The following is an 18,639-nucleotide window of genomic DNA, read 5'->3' as shown; positions in this document are numbered from 1 at the left end:
CTCCCTCATATTTGCAATGTGAACTAGTAGGAAGAAACAGTTGATTCTGACACCAAACATGTGAGTTGATGTAGCTATACTTTCTATGTTTGCTGTGATAACAGGCCCAAATCTTTTATAAAAAAAATTTTGCCATGTACATTTTTCTTCATAGGTAGTATGGACTCAAAGGGACAGAAAGGATGATTGAGCATTTTCCAAAGTATATAAAATTATTTGTATATGTAAGAAGTACAAATTTTTGAGGGGTAAGGAGGAGGTAGGAAGTTGCTTGTTTCAAACTTTTGTTTCCTGTGTGATTGTCCTCTCATCCCCAGCCAGTTTGTTATTTCCAGTATTCTCCTGTGCTAATGGACACTGCCAGAGATCTCATTTTCTGTAGTAAAATTTATTTTTTGCACTTGTTAGTATACAGAATGAATTAGTTTATTGTTAGGAGCTTTCATGGGAGCTAAATAAACATGCTTAAAATGAAGAAATTGTCAATTATAAGCTCTGGTTTTAGGCAGACAGACAATAATAAAGTAGAAATGTCTTTGGTGTGATTTTTGAGGACTTCTGCAATGAAGTTTTCCTTAAAACAGACATGAAATATTAAACTACAAAATTTAAAAAACAGATATCATGAAATAAATTAAGAGAGATATAGGAACAGTATCTGGGAAGAATGGGTCATGGCAGAATGCCAAAATTAGGTCATAAATATAAACCATATGGAAGAAATAAATTTTTAAATAATGCTGTTTGAGTATATAGACACATGCCTGCATGTCTGATTTATTATTTGTTCTGTAATAGAAAGGTCCCCCAAATCAAGATTTACATTAACTACAATGATAAAAATTATAGGTATAATCGACACAGCCACTCCCCCCTTTATGTTTATAATCATTTTGTGTTCAGACTGTTCATTTTTAAGTCAGTTGTTGGGATGTTAGGCTGCATTTTCTTGTAGAAACAATGAAATAAATGGGGATTAGATTTCCATACTAGCACCTAAAAATCTGTTTAAGTGATAATGTAAAAAATATTCTATTTTTGTATTACTATAATTTTAAATGGGCAGCCAGGTAGCACAGTGCTATCCAGAGCATGGAGCCTGGAGTCAGGAAGGCCTGAGTTCAAATTTGGCCTCGGACACTTAGTAGCTGTGTGCCCCCTGGGCAAGTCATTTAACCCTGTTTGCCTCAGTTTCTTCATCTGTAAAAATGAGCTAGTGAAGGAAAGGGTAAACAACTCTAGTATCTTTAACAAGAAAACCCCAAATGGGATCATAAAGAGTTAGACACAACTGAAATGACTGAATTTCAAAAATTTCAAATACAGTAGTTTCATGGTTGAACAACAATATAGTTAAGTGGGTCAAAGTCAACATTATAATGTGGGCATTAGGGAGCTTTCTAACTCTTAAAAAGTACGTGCTGGTCGCTTAATCTTTTTGAGCCTTATCAACAAATACCTTAGTATTTTCTTACCTCACAGGTTGTTCTGAGGATCAAATGAAATTATAGTATATAAAGTGCTGTTCTATATAAAAGTTATAACTAGTCCGGGAATTTAAGCACTACGTTTATTAATTCCTGTGGAAAAATATGTTTTACAATATGTAGGTAGAAAGGAATTTGTAGACTTGGAGAAAAATCTGTCTTCTTCCCTCTTCACAACTCTTGCTTCAGTTACTGAGAAGATTTAGTATTCATGAATGAGTCCCATTCCCTTTAACTCCAGTATCTTTGTAGGTTAAATTTACATTTTAGGCTACTCTTAGGACCTAGATCTCAGGTCTAACACACTCCTTTCCAGAAGGGAGCATCACTAAGTCAGGAATGTCTTGTCTTTTCCTCTTCCCTTGCAGCTAATCCTGCTTAACCACCCACTAGCTAGAAATGAATTTAATAAACATAGGGACCGTTTTTCATTACCTGGTTGAGCCCAGTCATACAAAATGTAAATAAACCATTTATACATAGGACATTTTTAATCTGTGGATTGTTCATATTTCTATATCAATTAGTTAAAGAAAAGTTTTATCCTACAGATTTAATGATAATGTTTCATTTCTAGGGTAACCTTCCTCCAGGATATAAGATAACTCTGATTGATATAGGACTTGTCATCGAATACCTCATGGGAGGAACCTACAGATGCACTTATACTCGAAAACGTTTCCGAGTAATATACAACAGCCTTGGTGGTAATAATCGGGTATGTGGATTTTCTTTTAAAAATAGTGAATGCGTAGTGGTGTAAACTCAGAAGAAAAATTATATTAGGCCTTGTAAGAAATCTGTTGGGCTTATAAAATAATAGGGTTCAAATCAAGTGTCATTTTAAGTGTCATTTTTTTGTAATATAATTTGGCCTTTTTTATTATTTGAGAGTAGGACTGGATGATTTTAATAGGATACCTACTCCAAGAAAAACCTTGAGAAGTTCTTGGATTTTTTGTTTACAGTTTTGTGAACTTAGGCAAAATTGTGCATAATGTCTTAATTAAATTGCAGACATAAGTGGATTTGATTTTATAAAATCTACACTAAGTTTTAAGTGCCACGCTACTTTTTCTGCCTTCTTATTTTTAATTTTCTCAAGATCGATACTGCATACTTAACTTCAACTTCACTTATATCATCTAATTTATATATGAATTTTAGTGATTTTTCCAAATTCTTTAAATGTCACTATATTAAACATTTATGCAAACTAACAAAACTCTCATTTTTAGCGATCTGGACGAAATACTTCCAGCAGCACTCCTCAATTGCGAAAAAGTCATGAATCTTTTGGTAATAGGGAAGACAAAAGGGAAAAAATGCGACACAATCATTTCATCAAGACAGCACAGCCTTATAGACCAAAGGTATTTTTGTTTCAGTAACACCCTCTTTGGACCTGATCCATATTATTTATTTATTTATGTATTTATTTAATTATTTACTATAGTAAAGCCACATGACATTTTTTAATGTTCCATAATAATATTTTGAATTTTTGTTACACACTGAACATTTTAGAATCTAGTTTCCCATGTAACATTGACATAACAAAGTAGATCATTTAGTTCTTCATGGAAAAAAATAAATGTGCAAAGACAAATGATATATACTCTTTCATACTGTTTGTAAGTATTTTTAAAATGCGTAATAAGGCATTAAAAGTCAATTTGTAGGCATATAAATTCAGAGACATGAACAGAAATATTACAAATTCATAGACATGTTACAGAAAGATAAAGAAGCCATGGATATTGTAGTACAGTGGATAGAACTCTGGGCCTGGAGTCAGAAGGCCCAAGGTCAAATTTGGCCTCAGTTCTGTGACCTATTTGATCTCTGACTGCTTCAGTTTCTTCAACTGTATAGGGAGGTAAATAATAGCACCTAATTTCCAGAGTTGCTGTGAGAATCAAATGCGACCGTTTGTAAAACAATGCCTGGCACATAGTAATCACTTAATAAATGTTTGTTCTCTTTCTCTTTTCCCCAATATATTCAGATAGAGCAATGAGAGTTTTTGATAAGACAGAAATACATTATGGATAACAAAATATATATGGATATGAAAATTCACCTTCATTATTTATTTTCCCTAATATTTGGGTAAACCTTTTGTGACCTTATTTCATTCAGTAAAAAATGTTCAGACCATTTCTGATTATAATGCATCTCAAGGCACTATCTGAATTCTTTTGTTATGCTTCAATTTGTTTTGCTTGATATTACATGAAAAAATATGAGTGCCAGTTTACAACTTGGAGTCTTTGTTATATGGAGTGTTTTGTTTTAACTGTCATTTTTTTGTAATATAATTTGGCCTTTTTTATTATTTGAGAGTAGGACTGGATGATTTTAATAGGATACCTACTCCAAGAAAAGCCTTGAGAAGTTCTTGGATTTTTTGTTTACAGTTTTGTGAACTTAGGCAAAATTGTGCATAATGTCTTAATTAAATTGCAAACATAAGTGGATTTGATTTTATAAAATCTACACTAAGTTTTAAGTGCCACGCTACTTTTTTTACCTTCTTATTTTTAATTTTCTCAAGATCGATACTGCTGTTGAAGAAGGAAAGAAGAAAAGAACCAAAGATGAAATTGTTGATATTGATGATCCTGAAACTAGGCGGTTTCCTTATCCACTCAATGAACTCTTAATTTGGGCTTGCCTTATGAAGAGGCAAGTTATGGCCCTTTTTTTCTGGCAGCATGGTGAAGAATCCATGGCTAAAGCATTAGTAGCCTGTAAGATGTATCGTTCCATGGCATATGAAGCAAAACAAAGTGACCTGGTTGATGACACATCAGAGGAACTGAAGCAGTACTCAAAGTAAATTTTACATTTTGCTATATGGAATTTCTTTTTAACAAAAAATAAAATAACAAAAAGACTAATGTAATGCCATCTACTATTTAATATGTAATTTGCTTTTACTTTTATTTTACAAGTTAAGAAAGGGTATCACTTAAAAGATATTTTTTTTAAAAAGCTATTCTTTTTTACCTAAGCATCTGAAAAGGAGGTTTTTGGTTTAAGTTTATGTAAAATTAATATTTATTTTAGATGTTAGGTGGTGATTGCAAAAGATATAAGTTTGGGACTTCAAGTAATTTACAGCCAAATTGGTGGAAATAAAATGTGTGTGTGTGTGTGTGTGTGTGTGTACAGTTCAAGACAACAGAATAGATTTGTTACGAAGTAGTACATTACTTGATAAATAAACCATATACACAACAATTGCATAATACTAATTATAGACATTTAAACACAGGAGATTTAAGTTGACACTTGGACAGTAAGAAAAAAGTAGATGATATAGAATTGTTCTGGGTCTTAAAGGACACATGATTTCTTAATAGGCACAGAAGAAGGGGATGCAGTAATCATTCTATCCACAAAGTATAGAAGCAGGAATAAGGTATTCTCTTTAGCCGTTAGCATATAGTATATATCATAGCATCATAGAATCTTAATGCTCAAAGGGACTTTTGAGATCACCGTATCCAACTTGTGTCTGAATCAGGAATCCCCTCTACAACATCCCTGACCGGTGGTCATCCAGAATCTACTTTGAACACTTCTGGTGATAGATATCTCAATACCTTTGGAAGCAGTCCATTCTACTTTTGCACAGCTTTTAACTGTTCTGTGTATTTTTTCAAGTTCTGAGTAATTTTTTGGACTTGATTTGATATGAAGTGAGGAAGTAGTCACTGAAAATTTTAATGTGTAAAGCAAGTACACAGTGGTTTTTACTTTGTATACAGAATGAATTGGCGTGTAGAGATACCAGAGTTGGGGTAGCCAGTTAGGAAGCTCTGTGGTATTATATATATTTAATTATTAATACTGTAATAGGATTATAGTTATACTGTGCATGAAAAGGAAGGAGAGATTTTTCTGGAGGGCTTATAATGGGCACACCTCCTAAAACAACAAGCTCTCTGGCTTATGGGCAAGCCTTCTAGAACAACAAGCCCATGTATACTTGTAAAATAATACTTAGCCAGTAGAAACTCTGAGCCCTCTTCTACGTGATTTAATAAGCATTAAGTAGTTTCTTCAGAGGGTTTTTCACTGTAATGGCAGCATGAGTTGTCCTTATTTGCAGTTAAATCCCTGTCACTTCATCTGTATAGATTTTTGCATCGTACCATTCCCACCTTAAGATTTTATATGGATACCACACATCACCTAAATTGTCCTGGCTTTTCTCCTGTCCCAGAGGCCCACAGATTTGTTTCCCAGGAAGGTGAACAAAGAAACCTTAATTTTAGGACTTGTGAAAATACCAAGAGGCACGCTTCACATTTCAATGAAATAATGTTCACCTTTCTGATTTGTTTGGAAACATTTCTTAGTTTTGTATGCATTTGAATAATTCTAATATGTGTTATACATTTAAAAGTAGTAAATAGGAAACCTTATGTTAGACTAGTGGTTGGCATAGCCCTAGGAGATTAATGGTGTAGGATAGCATAAAAAGGAAATTCCATGAATGAAAAACAAAATTCAGTAATTTGTATCTACTTTTGTCCTTTCATAGTGATTTTGGTCAGCTGGCAGTAGAGCTTCTAGAACAATCCTTCAGACAAGATGAAACAATGGCTATGAAATTACTCACATACGAGTTAAAAAACTGGAGTAATTCAACTTGTCTTAAGTTAGCAGTATCTTCAAGACTTCGACCATTTGTTGCTCATACTTGTACACAAATGCTATTATCTGATATGTGGATGGGAAGGCTGAACATGAGAAAAAATTCATGGTACAAGGTATATTTCATAACAACATTCATATCATCTGATATATCAAGCTAAATAAGATAGCTGTCTTGATTTTCTAGAACAGAAAGATCCTGGAAGTGCCTTAGCTTGTAGTGCCAGATAGTGGCATATTCTGGTTATGTTAGCCACTAAAGTCTCAGTAGATAACAGGGAACTTAGGGTGATTACTGTTTAGTCACCTAGCTGGAAATGTGACAGAACAACAAGTTGTAAGTAAAGTCCAGTGCCCCTGACTATTTTTGGTTGTTCTGGTAGCTATAAAGACAGAGGGTGCCATGTTCAGTACTGGATCCCTCTAGTAACATATTTTTGTGGCCTTATTAGTAGGGTTTTTTGTTTTGTTGTGGTTATTTTAAGGTTAAGAATTTTGGTTAAATGTTTGTGTTGTTTCTTGCCTTATAAGGAGACAGTATCTTAAACTTTTCTTCTGATATTCTATTATTTTTTTCCTAATAAGGTACAGGAATATACAAGGCAGTAAACAGGCAAGTAGCCCTTAATTACAGGCACATATAGATAGATTTGTAATGGATACTATTCAGTTACTAAAAATAGTGATGAAAGATTGACAAAGAAGAACCTATTATATAAATTTTTTTATGCTTCAGTTTTGAGGCATTAGATGAAAGTCACTGTAGAAATGAACCTTTATTGTTTACATTTCTTTATAGATGCACATGCTGAATAAGCACAGGCCATGCTATGGAACAGTTAAAAAGAGATTCAGATTAAAATTAGAAGTAGCTCTTAATGGAGATTGTTTTATTTTACTGTGAATATTTTGTTGAAATAATATTTCTAAATTTGAAACTCCTTGATTAGGAAATATATGAATTTAAGGCAAAATATTTATACAGATTAAGATTTGATGAACTAACCTAGAAAATAATTGGCCTATATTCTCATTTTGCAGAATGCTTTCCTTGTGTTTATAGTAAGTATAGAAATTTAGAAAAACAACCCCCCCCCCAAAAAAACCAAAACAAATCTTGACATTTTGTGGTTTGCTCTATAACAGAATTCAACCTGGGCTTCTTTAAACTTCATACATAAATAACGGAAACTAATTTTCCCCAAACTTTTTCCTTTTTTTTTTTTTCTAGTAATAGTCATGGTACGAAGCATAAATGGTCATTCTTAGAGTTATAAAAACCTTGGCTTAAGTCCCACCTCTCACACATTTCACCTTTGAATCATGAGTAAATAATTTAACCTCATTGTGCCTCAGTTACTTTCTTTTTTTTAAAATTTATTTTGATTTATCAATAATCACTTCCATATCCTTTTGAGTTTAAAATTTTTCTCCCCCTTCCTCCCCAAGACAGCACACAATCTGATATAGGCTATACATATACATTCCTATTAAACATATTTTCATATTAGGGATGTTGTAAATAAGAATTAGAACCAATAGGAGGAACCACCAGAAAGAGGAAACAAAACTCAACTGAAGAAAAAAAAATAGCAAATAGTACGCTTCAATCAGCATTCAAACTCTATAGTTCTTTCTTTGGATGTAGATAGCGTTTTCCATCATGAGGACTTTGGAGATGTGTTAGATCCTTGTATTGCTGGGAAAGGTTAAGTTTATCGATATTAGTCATCGCACAACAAGTCCTAGAGCAATTGCCAGACTACATAGTTGAGGGAGTTGCTTCACCAGAGTTTCTTACCTTAGTCAAATTAGTTTCTACAAGGAAAAAATAAACAAACTTATTTGTATTACATTATTAAAAGCTATACTAGATCTTTTACTGGTCTTACTTAAAACTGATTTTTTATAAAGCAAATTCTAAGTCTTTAAATTTTTCTAGGTGATATTAAGCATCTTAGTCCCACCTGCCATACTAATGCTGGAATATAAAACCAAGGCAGAAATGTCCCACATTCCACAGTCTCAAGATGCTCATCAAATGACCATGGAAGACAGTGAAAACAACTTCCAAAACATTACAGAAGAAATTCCTTTGGTAAGGAAACAGTGCATGGGTAAAAGAAGCAAAATTTTAAGTTTAATATGAATAACTAGCTAATGAATTTTTTTATTTTAGGAAATTTTCAAGGAAATCAGAATTTTGGAAAATAATGAAGGAAAGACTGAAATTGACATGCAAATAAAACCAAAAAAACTTCCTATCACTCGAAAATTTTATGCTTTTTATCACGCACCAATTGTGAAATTTTGGTTTAACACAGTGAGTATCTTTGGGATGTTTTTTGTTTTAGTTTTTAACCTAATGTGGTTTTTAAAAGAGTTAGGAACAGTTCTATGAATACAGCTCAGTCTGTTGTAATTACCAAATTGCTTGTATTTGTCCCTGAAAGTATTTAAACTGTGTTGTAATGAAAAGGAATCATTTGTATAGCAGTATATAATGAAGTATTAATATTATATAACCTGAATCAGTGTGAAATAAAATAGAGACTGGTAAGGTTAATCTTGGAAACTTTTCCTATGGAAAATGATTTTTTTTAAAGAGGTGAGACAGATTAGCATAGTGGGAAAAAAATAGTTTATGCAATGGAATGAATGGTGGAAATGATATTAGGAAGTTTAACTGGCATGATCAGTAACATCAGTAATAGTAATCCATCAGTAATAATAAGAATAATAATAGCAACTACCACTTATATGGTGCTTTAAGGCTTGTAGAGTGCTTGAAAAATATTATCTCGTTTTATCTTCCTGATAACTTTGGGAGATAGATGCTATTATTATCCCCATTTTATGATAAAAAGTAAGGCAGTTTCCCAGGGTTATACAAAGAGTGTCAAAGACCACATTTGAACTCACACCTTCCTGACTCTATCTAGCTCTTCATTTCCTGTGCCACAGAGCTGCCTCATAGTAAGTGCAGTACACTGTACACTATTGATAAAGTTTGCTTTAGCAAGTTACTCTAAGGTTTACATTCAGGAAGGTAACAGGATAAAAATATTAGCCAATGTTTGACACTAAAACGTGCCTTTAAAACTCCATATTATTAAATAAACATTTTTAGATATTTAATTTTTTAATTGTTTTTTTTTTTAGTTGGCGTACCTAGGATTTCTGATGCTTTATACATTTGTGGTTCTTGTGAAAATGGAACAGTTACCTTCAGTTCAAGAATGGATTGTTATTGCTTACATTTTCACCTATGCGATTGAAAAAATTCGTGAGGTATGTTTGTAACACCTTTTTTTTTTATGAATTACTTTGCTCTTTTACTTATGACACTTCTAATACAGAAATTGTCAGGTTAGCCATATAATTTAGTGTTTAGGCACCCACTGTGTAACCAAGAAACATAGCCAAATTATGTGACTGAGAAGCTAAGTATGCAATTAAGATTTCCACCAGGTTTGGATGAGCTGCTACAATTCCAGAGAAATTTTTCTACTTCAGAATTATAGAAAGGTTGGATTTGGGCCATCTCCAAGCGGATTAGACCATTTCTTTATTTGCTGTTTTCCTCAGATGTGCAAAAAAGCATTTTTTCTAGATAGGCACAAATGAAAATAAACTTTAAATGTATTGGTCTATGCTACACTCTTTCTAATTTAGTTTTTCAGTTAATGTCTGCATCAATGTTTACAACCTAATGAGCAGACAATAAGTATTTATCAAGCATCTTCTATGTCCCAAGCACTGTGTTAGGTGCTGGGGATACAAAGGCAAAAGTAAAACAGTCCCTGGATGTGATTAATCTTGAAAGGTTTTCCCAAAGAAGATGATTTTTAAAAGAGATAAGGCAAATTAACATAGTGAAAGAACCTTGGTCTTTTTTTGGAAGTAATTAACTTATACACAAATAAGTATAAATATTTTTATAGTTGTTTACTTAGTGGGGGGAGAGGAGCTTTAGCGACTAGAGAAATTAGGATAGGCGTGTGCAGAAGGTAGCAATTTAACTGACCCTTGAAGGAATTAGGGATTCTGCTAACTGGATACGACAAAGAAATGCATTCTAGTCATGGGAAACAACTTCTGAAAAATTGTAGCTCATGAGATAAAATTTTCTTTACACTTAACATCAAGTAGGCCAGTTTTGTTGGGACCTGAAGTGAGTAAAAGATAGTAACGTACAATGAGTCTGGAAAGGTGTATGGAGCCAGATTAAGAAGCGCTCAAATGCTTAGCAGTAGTTAGTATTTTTATCCCGCAGGAAAAAAAGGGACCCATGGGGCTTTTTGAACTATGATGTGAAAATGCAGACTTCTTGATTTAAGAGATGGAATTGAAATAACTATGAAACATTATTTTACCAAAGCACCTCTGTTTCCTGCCATTCATGTAAAACAAACACCACAAACATGCAAGAACCTTCTTTTCATAATATTTCGGTATGTTGTTGTATGTCTCTGCTTTGGACTAAAATTCATGTGAGTTCAGTAATAGTGTATGACTTCCTAAAAGTTAGGGATCTTTTCTTTACTGCTCCGTTACTCTTTGTATCTTAAATTCTTGCTCACATTGAGTCATCGCCTATCCTTTGTATTAACAGCAAATACCTGTTTGCTGCCTAGTAGATTACAAGTTTTCTTTTCATTATTTCTTTAAATTATGTATCAGAAGTCCGTGGAAATTTAGTCATAGAAACTGGTAAATTAAGAAATATTTTTAGCAGCTATGGCAAGATGGCTGAGAAATTGTGAAAGAAACAGTTCCTCAATTAGCACAGTGCCTTGCACATGATAGGCACTTAGTAAATGTTTATTGACTGTTGAACTCATCTAAGTTGATGAGTTCCTTGTATATCCACCCATATTGGTTGCTTTAGACAACATCCCTTTTTCTTAGTTGTTACTGTTTTAATTTGTGCCTTCAAAAATCATTCTTAAGAGATTTTCCTCCTTTCTGACTTATTTTCCCTTATAAATTTCATGCTATCCTACAATATTAATTCCTTTTCTCAATTGAAATTTATTTTCTGAACAAAAAAGCAATAGAAAAAAATTAAATGGAAACAAACCTAGCAGTCTTGAAGTGAATGAAGCAACCGTAAAAAATGAAAGACAGTGACAAATGGATATTATCACATGAATGTGAAAAAGTAAGAGTTAAGTAATGATATTAGTGTAAAAACCAAAATTCACAGTGTCAAGGAAAACTGTATTATGAAACTATTATTCTTAAAATGTAAGTAATGAACCAGTAGAGTACTAAATTTATATTCACCAGCTGGCATTATATCTGAACCTGTAAAGGAAAAGTTTATTATAAAAATACATAAAATAATAACATAATAATTGTAGTAAACTATAATGTTCCTGTTTCTGAACTTGACAAATCAAGCAGAAAGAGAAACAAAAACAAAGATTTCAAGAAGTCAGCAAAACATTGGAGAATTTAGACCTGAAAGACATAGGACATCTTTTAAGTGAGAAGATTAAAGAATACACATTTTTCAGCAACATATGGCACCTTTATAAAAATAGGCACAAAGGAGTTCTAAATAAAACAAAAATAGTAAAAATCCTTTCAGCATAAAATGGAACAAAATAGTAATACAGGGAACATAAAAGATATAGAACTAAATTGAGATTTAATGACATCTTTAAATTTGAGTGGAACAAAGAAAATTGTAAAAATAATCATTGAATCATAATGAAACTTATGTACCAAAATTTCTGAAATGCAGCTAAAGCGGTCCTCAGGACAACCTCTGAGAACATGCATTAAGAAAATAGAAAAAGATTTCTGAACTGAATATACAATTCAACAATTAGAAAATCAAAATAAGCCCAAAATTAAACAAATTGGAAAACAAAATATGAATGAATTACTTATAACTAAAATCTGGTTCTTTTAAAAATCTAACAAAATTGAGAAATGCGAAAGAAGGGATGGAATATCAGAACACTCAAAAAATAAACATGATTAAATCTACTTTCCCTAAGTTACTGTTCATGACAAAATATGGATTGGCTTTTGCCTTTTTATCCTTAGGGTCCCATCATTTTTGCTTTAACATCTTCCTTCTCTTTGGCGAGTATTAACTTCTGAATAACAATTCCCTACATTCATTCCTTGGCTTGAGGAGGTTGAAAAGTATACTGTGGTATTGCCTTGCTGTAGTGAGGGCCCAGTTGAGATTATGTGATCTCACTCACCACAGTTTAGTGACTGGACTTCGTTTAGCTCCATTCAGCAATACAAGCTTGAGTACAAAGGGAAAGGAAGGTGGGAATAATCTAGATTGATATTTGGCAAGTAAGTAGTGTCAGTGTTAATATATGTGACTTTCTCCTTTTGTTCACTTAATTCTACTTTAGTTCATACAAGTCTTACCACTTTTCTCTGAAACTGTGCTTTTTGTTGTTTCTTACATCACAGTAGCATTCCATATATTCACATTCCATAATTTGTTCAGCCGTTCTATAATTGATAAGTAGGTTTCCAGTTCTTGACCTGACAAAAAGACTGCTAACGATGTTTTTGTACTTACGAGTTTTTTCCCTCTTTCTTTGATCTCTTTGGGATATAGGCCTAGTAGTAGTAGTATCACTGATTCAGTTTGGTAATTTTAAGCACAGTTCTAAATTGCTTTCTAGTGACTGATCTAATTCACAACTCCATCATCATTTGTGTTAATGTGCCTCTCTTCCTGCAGCCTTTCCAACATTTGCCATTTTCCCTTTTTGTCAGCCTTGCCAAAATTTGATAAATGTGAGATGGAACCTCAGAATTGCTGTAATGTGCATTTTTCTAATAGTGATTTGGAACATCTTTAATATGGTTGTTGATAGCTTGTCACATTCCTTGACTCTTCCTTCTCTCTCAGTATGACCCCCTATCTAATCGGTTGCCAAGCCATATTGATTCCACTTTTTCTGTATCTCTCACATCTGATCTATTCTTTGTAGTGAAATAGACTCTGCTGTATTTGTGCTATCACTTTGCACACATACTAGCAAGTCACTTAAGCACAATTGCCTCACACCCCCTTCCCCCAAAAAAAAGCATTGAAAAAAAAAAAGGCAGAACTCTAAAGTAGTTTCTTTTTGCCTCTAGGATAAAATATAAATACACAAAATACAAATGCATAAGCTTGCCATTTAAAACCTTTTGCAATATGTCTCTCACCTTTCTTTCCAGTCCTATTTAGTGTTACTTGTAGTCAAACTCATCTTAGCTTTTAGTCATATTCACTTCTCATTTCTGTGCCTTTGCACACAGTTGGTTGCAACTTTTAGAATCTGTAGCTTCCTTCAAATCATAACTTAGGTACTATCTACATAAAGCATATTCTGATCCTCCCCAGTTTTTAGATCACTTTCTTTGTTGAAATTATTAGTTTGCATTTATTTGTACATGTGTTCCGTTCCCCCGCCCCCCACCCCCAATAGTATGTAAACTCTTTGAGGGTTGGACTGTTGTCTTTGTCCTCCTATTATATAGTTCAGTGGCTTTCACTTAGTAATGTTAATACATTTTTATACAGTATTTGAATTGGATCATTTTGATAAATGTTGGGCTTTTTAAAGTACTGAGATAAGCCTGTGGAAGGGGAAAAAAATCTAATGTTTAACTTGATTTTTTTTATATAGATTTTTATGTCTGAAGCTGGAAAAATAAGCCAGAAAATTAAAGTGTGGTTCAGTGACTACTTCAACATCAGTGATACAATTGCCATTGTGACTTTTTTCATTGGATTTGGACTAAGATTTGGAGCAAAATGGAAATTTGGAAATGATAAAATATTTGTTGCTGGAAGACTGATTTACTGTCTTAATATTATTTTTTGGTATGTCCGGTTGTTGGATTTTTTAGCTGTAAATCAACAGGCGGGGCCTTATGTAATGATGATTGGCAAAATGGTAAGTTTATGTAAAATGAAATATCAATAATGTACATGTGTGCATAAGGTTTTTCTTCATAAAAATGAAAACGTTTATCTTTACTATCATCTCTGCCTTAGGAAGCTGGGCGGTGCAGTGATAGAGCACTAGGCCTAAAGTCAGAAATCTGGTCTCACTTACTAGCTATGTGACTCTGGGCAAGTCATTTAACCCTGTTTGCCTCAGTTTCCTCATCTGTAAAATGATCTGGAAAAGGAAATGGCAAATTGCTCCAGTATCTTTGCCAAGAAAACCCCAAATAGGGTCACAAAGAGTCAGACATGTCTGAAAAACAACTGAACATCTGCCTTAATTAGATGACAAACATCATTGTCATAATGCATATTTGATTCGTGTTAAAAATCTATTAGATTATTTTATTAGCATATTGGGAAGATATTTGATATTATTTAGAATGGTTGGTTTTTAAAGCCTTTTACCACCTACCTTCCCCAGTCTGCCTTTCCAACCTTAATATTTTCTACATTACTCCCTTATCCCACACTTTATGGGGAGACTACCACTGACTCTTACCTTATCTATCCCTAGCTCTTAGCCATGGCACATAATAAGCATTTTATAAATGCTTGTTGACCAGTATATTTAGTCTTTGTGTTTTTAAAATTTCAAATGGTCTGATGATTTGTGGTCAAATTTAGAAAAAATTAACTGTTAATAATACTATAAACCCACCCTCAGAGGAAAACAGGGAATTTAATGTATTTGTAATCTGATGGACTGAATCTTCATGTAGAATTTATCTTTTTTGTTCCCTTAGCTAGTTAACCTAGAAAATAGATTAGAGGAGCAGCCAGGTGGCACAGTGGATAGAACACCGGCCCTGGATTCAGGAGGACCTGAGTTCAAATCTGGCCTCAGATACATAACACTTACTAGCTGTGTGACTCTAAGCAAGTCACTTAACCCCATTGCCTAGCCGAAAATAAATAAATAAAATAAAACCATGTTTATGAAAATAGATTAGAAAATAAAAAAGCTAAATCAGTCAGTTGCACAATATTTATTGTAGTGTGCCTTATTTTGAATGGTGTCGGACAAAGTGGAAGAAGTATAAAAACATTGCTCTTAAACTTAAGGATATTAACGCTTACTTAGATAACTCTCCCCCTCCAGCTTCAAACGTGCACGCTGGCGTGCGCGTGCGCACACACACACACACACACCAGTTTGTGAATAGTACAAAGTGCTATCATAATCTTAAGCAAACCTCTTATTCTCTCTGAGCCTCAATATCCTTAAATGAAAAAGTTGGATCAGATGTCCTTTAGAGGCCTTTTTAAAGAAAGTTTTAAATTTATTATCAAGTGATCACACATGTAGAATTATGTGGTATAGTGATGTTTCAGGAATTATAAGCCAACTTATTCAACTCCTGTTTTGCTTTCATTTTTTATGTCAGTGAAAAGAATCTCCAGAGTGGAAAGGAAATTGAAGTCCAACATATGTAAGGAAAGATAGTAAGAGAGAACCTAGGTAACTTAAATAAATTCAACTTTCAAGGCTCACACAGTTGTGATCTTTTGGAAATAGCTATCTCTAGTCTGAAAGTTTGTGGAGAATGGGTAGGGTGCCAGAACCTGGCATATAGTACCCTGTTTTTCAAAAGGGAAGAAAGTTGTATTTTTAAATTTTTTGATTGATATCATTTATTTTTCATCACCTTCATTTCCTGTCCTCCCTGCCCTACTCAGAGAGCTACTCCTTAAAAGAAAGGAAAAAAAGCAATTCAATAAATCTAAGCAGCACATACATCAAGTGTATATTTTGTTCCCCACTCCTCTCCAAGGCCAAGTATACTTACAGAGCATTCAGCTACAGTTTTATTATTTTACTTTCCATTTACTTTATTGTAGTCATTGTCTATATTCTGGTTTTTGTTCTTTACTTAGATAAAATTATATCAGTTATAAATCTTCCCATGCCTTCCTGTACTGTTCATACTCAACATTTTAGTAATATTCAATTATATTCATTCACCACAATAAAAAGAGTATTAATAGAATAGACTACTATAGATGATGATGGATCAGAAACACTTGAACTCAATAACCTAACTTTTGATAAACACTAAACTTTGGGGACATAAAGGTTTATACCAACATAATATGTCATACCACAATAAAATCATATGAATTCTTGATGTGAATATTAAAGATTCCACCCTAAAAAAAAAAAGAGAAGAAAAATCAGGGAAAAAAATCAAATCAGATAGCTTTCGCAATTATATATGGTAGGATAGGGTAGAGATGATCACAAAACATAAAATAAGTAGTTTTCATTGCATTATATTGAAAAGATTTTGTGCTAGTAAAAACCAGTACAATCAGAATAAAAAAAGTAATTAGGAAAAAAACATATCCCAGATAAAGATTTGATGTACAGAATAAGAAATGGAAGTTAAACCAGAAGCCATAGGCCTTTGGATGAGTGGTCAAAGAAGATGAACAGAGTTCTCAAAAGATGTACAGACTATTAACAGCCATATCAGAGATAGCTCATCACTACTAATAGAAATTCAAATCAAAACAATTGAAGCTTCACCTCCCACCCAACAAATTGTCAGTAATAACCAAAACTAGGAATGGTCAAATGTTATAGGGGTTGTAAGAAGGCCATTACAATAATAGGATATTTATATAGATCTTTGAACAGATTCAGTCATTCTGGAATATCAAATTACACTAAGAAAGTGAATAAAACTTCCATATCCTTTGTATTCTTGTATTAAGAAGCGCATTAGTGTATTTGAACAGGTCCAAAATAGGGCAACCAAGAGGACAGAGGGCTTTGACAGCATTTAATTTGAGACTGGGGCCATTTAAGTTGGAAAAGAGAAAGCTTGAAGAAGGTAACAAGGCATAAAAACTGTCTACTCCAAATATTTGAAGAGTTTTATGAAAAGATTAGGTTTATTTTGTTTGACCCTACATAGTTAAACTGGTAAGAGAGAATTTTAGGGAAATACATTTCTACATAACACAAAGAAGAACTTAATAATGAGTGCTGGCCAAAAATGGGATGAAGAGTTTTGATTTACCATGAATTGTTCTGTTTTGTTTTGTTTTGTTTTTTTCTTGATAAATAATAACCATGTAATTTATGGGTTTTTTTATAAATGTAATTTATCATATTATTCCACTGATCAAATACCTTTGGTAGCTTACCATCACTTAAGAAAAACAAGTACTTAGCCTTTGATTTAAGACCTTCTTCATTCTACCCTCACCTACTTATTGTCTTCCACTACCATTCAGACAAATTTATCTAAATGTTCTCTAGAACCTTTCAGAATTTGAACTTCTTACTATGGACTATGATAGCCCTCCAGAAATCCTTCTCTTCTTTACTCTTACTGTCTGAAAGCTACCCTTTCTTCTGTGTAACCTCTGATCATATTGTTCTCTTGGGAATTCCTTTAGTACTTACTGATCATACTTATTTGCCATTTTTCCATTGTAACTAATTTTGTTAATTATCTCTATATGTGTAAATGTAACTAAAGTATAAGCCATAAGTAAAGAAAAACCTCTTGAAATCTTTTTTAAATTTTATTTTAGTTGGGAAACTTAGAGACATCAAAGTTAATATAACATTTCTGTTTGGGGAATACTGACTTAAATACATACCTTTTTTCAAAACGTATCAGTTTGATCTTCTTGATGAATTGCAGTTTATATTCTCTTTGACTACAGAGTATGGTCTTGTTGAATAATATTAGAGGAAAAAAGAAAATAAGAAATTTTCTTAACATTGATTTTTTTTAATGAAAATCATACGTTTTCACTTTTTCATTTATTTTTATTATTACCATTTTTTAAACAGGTGGCAAACATGTTTTACATCGTTGTAATTATGGCACTTGTACTGCTCAGTTTTGGGGTTCCCAGACAGGCAATACTTTATCCTCATGAACCACCATCTTGGAGGCTTGCTAAAGATGTTGTTTTTAATCCATACTGGATGATTTTTGGTGAAGTTTATGCATATGAAATTGATGGTAAGATTTTATGTTTTAAAATTCAAGTGCTATTTAATATTAAAATAAGACTTTTTAAAACATGAACTCATTATGGATCCAAGGAGTATTTTTGTAAAATCATATTTGTATAGAAATTAGAATTTTGGCATCCTCAGCCCTAGAGAATTCATGGCTATGAACTAAGAAATAAATTTAGATGGTCCAACATAGTCAGAACCATAATGCTATGGTTCTGTGTACTTTATATGTAGGAGAGGACTTGAGTCCCTTATTCACAACCTTTTTAGCTATCTAACATACTAGGCATCAGATGGTAACCTACCCTGGAATAAGCAAAAAACAAAAAGGGAAATGAGACAGAATCATATTGGTAATGGCAGCTAACATTGTAACAAAAAAGAAACTTGTTATTATGATAATGTTTCTGAGTCATCACGAAATGTAAAATTTTAGGAATCTCATACAACTTTTTTAAAAAAGATTCCCTAGCAAAATATTTAACCTTTCAAAAGTTCTGGCACTTTTAAAGAAA

At 32.8% G+C, this 18,639-nt stretch overlaps 1 protein-coding gene across 2 annotated transcripts in view; it reads left to right on the top strand.

Moving 5' to 3' along the window:
* TRPM7 (transient receptor potential cation channel subfamily M member 7) overlaps positions 1-18,639 on the top strand; it is a 135,860-nt gene that overhangs the window by 83,704 nt on the left and 33,517 nt on the right. For both annotated transcript variants that reach the window (XM_027840771.1, XM_027840770.1), the window contains exons 14-22: positions 2,065-2,205; positions 2,726-2,860; positions 4,045-4,325; positions 6,043-6,271; positions 8,098-8,253; positions 8,335-8,478; positions 9,318-9,446; positions 13,817-14,086; positions 17,951-18,125. In XM_027840771.1, coding sequence (XP_027696572.1) covers positions 2,065-2,205; positions 2,726-2,860; positions 4,045-4,325; positions 6,043-6,271; positions 8,098-8,253; positions 8,335-8,478; positions 9,318-9,446; positions 13,817-14,086; positions 17,951-18,125 — 1,660 coding nt within the window. The remainder of the gene's footprint in view (positions 1-2,064; positions 2,206-2,725; positions 2,861-4,044; positions 4,326-6,042; positions 6,272-8,097; positions 8,254-8,334; positions 8,479-9,317; positions 9,447-13,816; positions 14,087-17,950; positions 18,126-18,639) is intronic.

This window comes from Vombatus ursinus, unplaced genomic scaffold (assembly GCF_900497805.2).
Source record: "Vombatus ursinus unplaced genomic scaffold, bare-nosed wombat genome assembly UNPS02014848.1, whole genome shotgun sequence".
Taxonomy (NCBI): domain Eukaryota; kingdom Metazoa; phylum Chordata; class Mammalia; order Diprotodontia; family Vombatidae; genus Vombatus; species Vombatus ursinus.
Note: the sequence above shows the minus strand (reverse complement) of the source record. Positions and strands in the feature narration are given on the sequence as shown.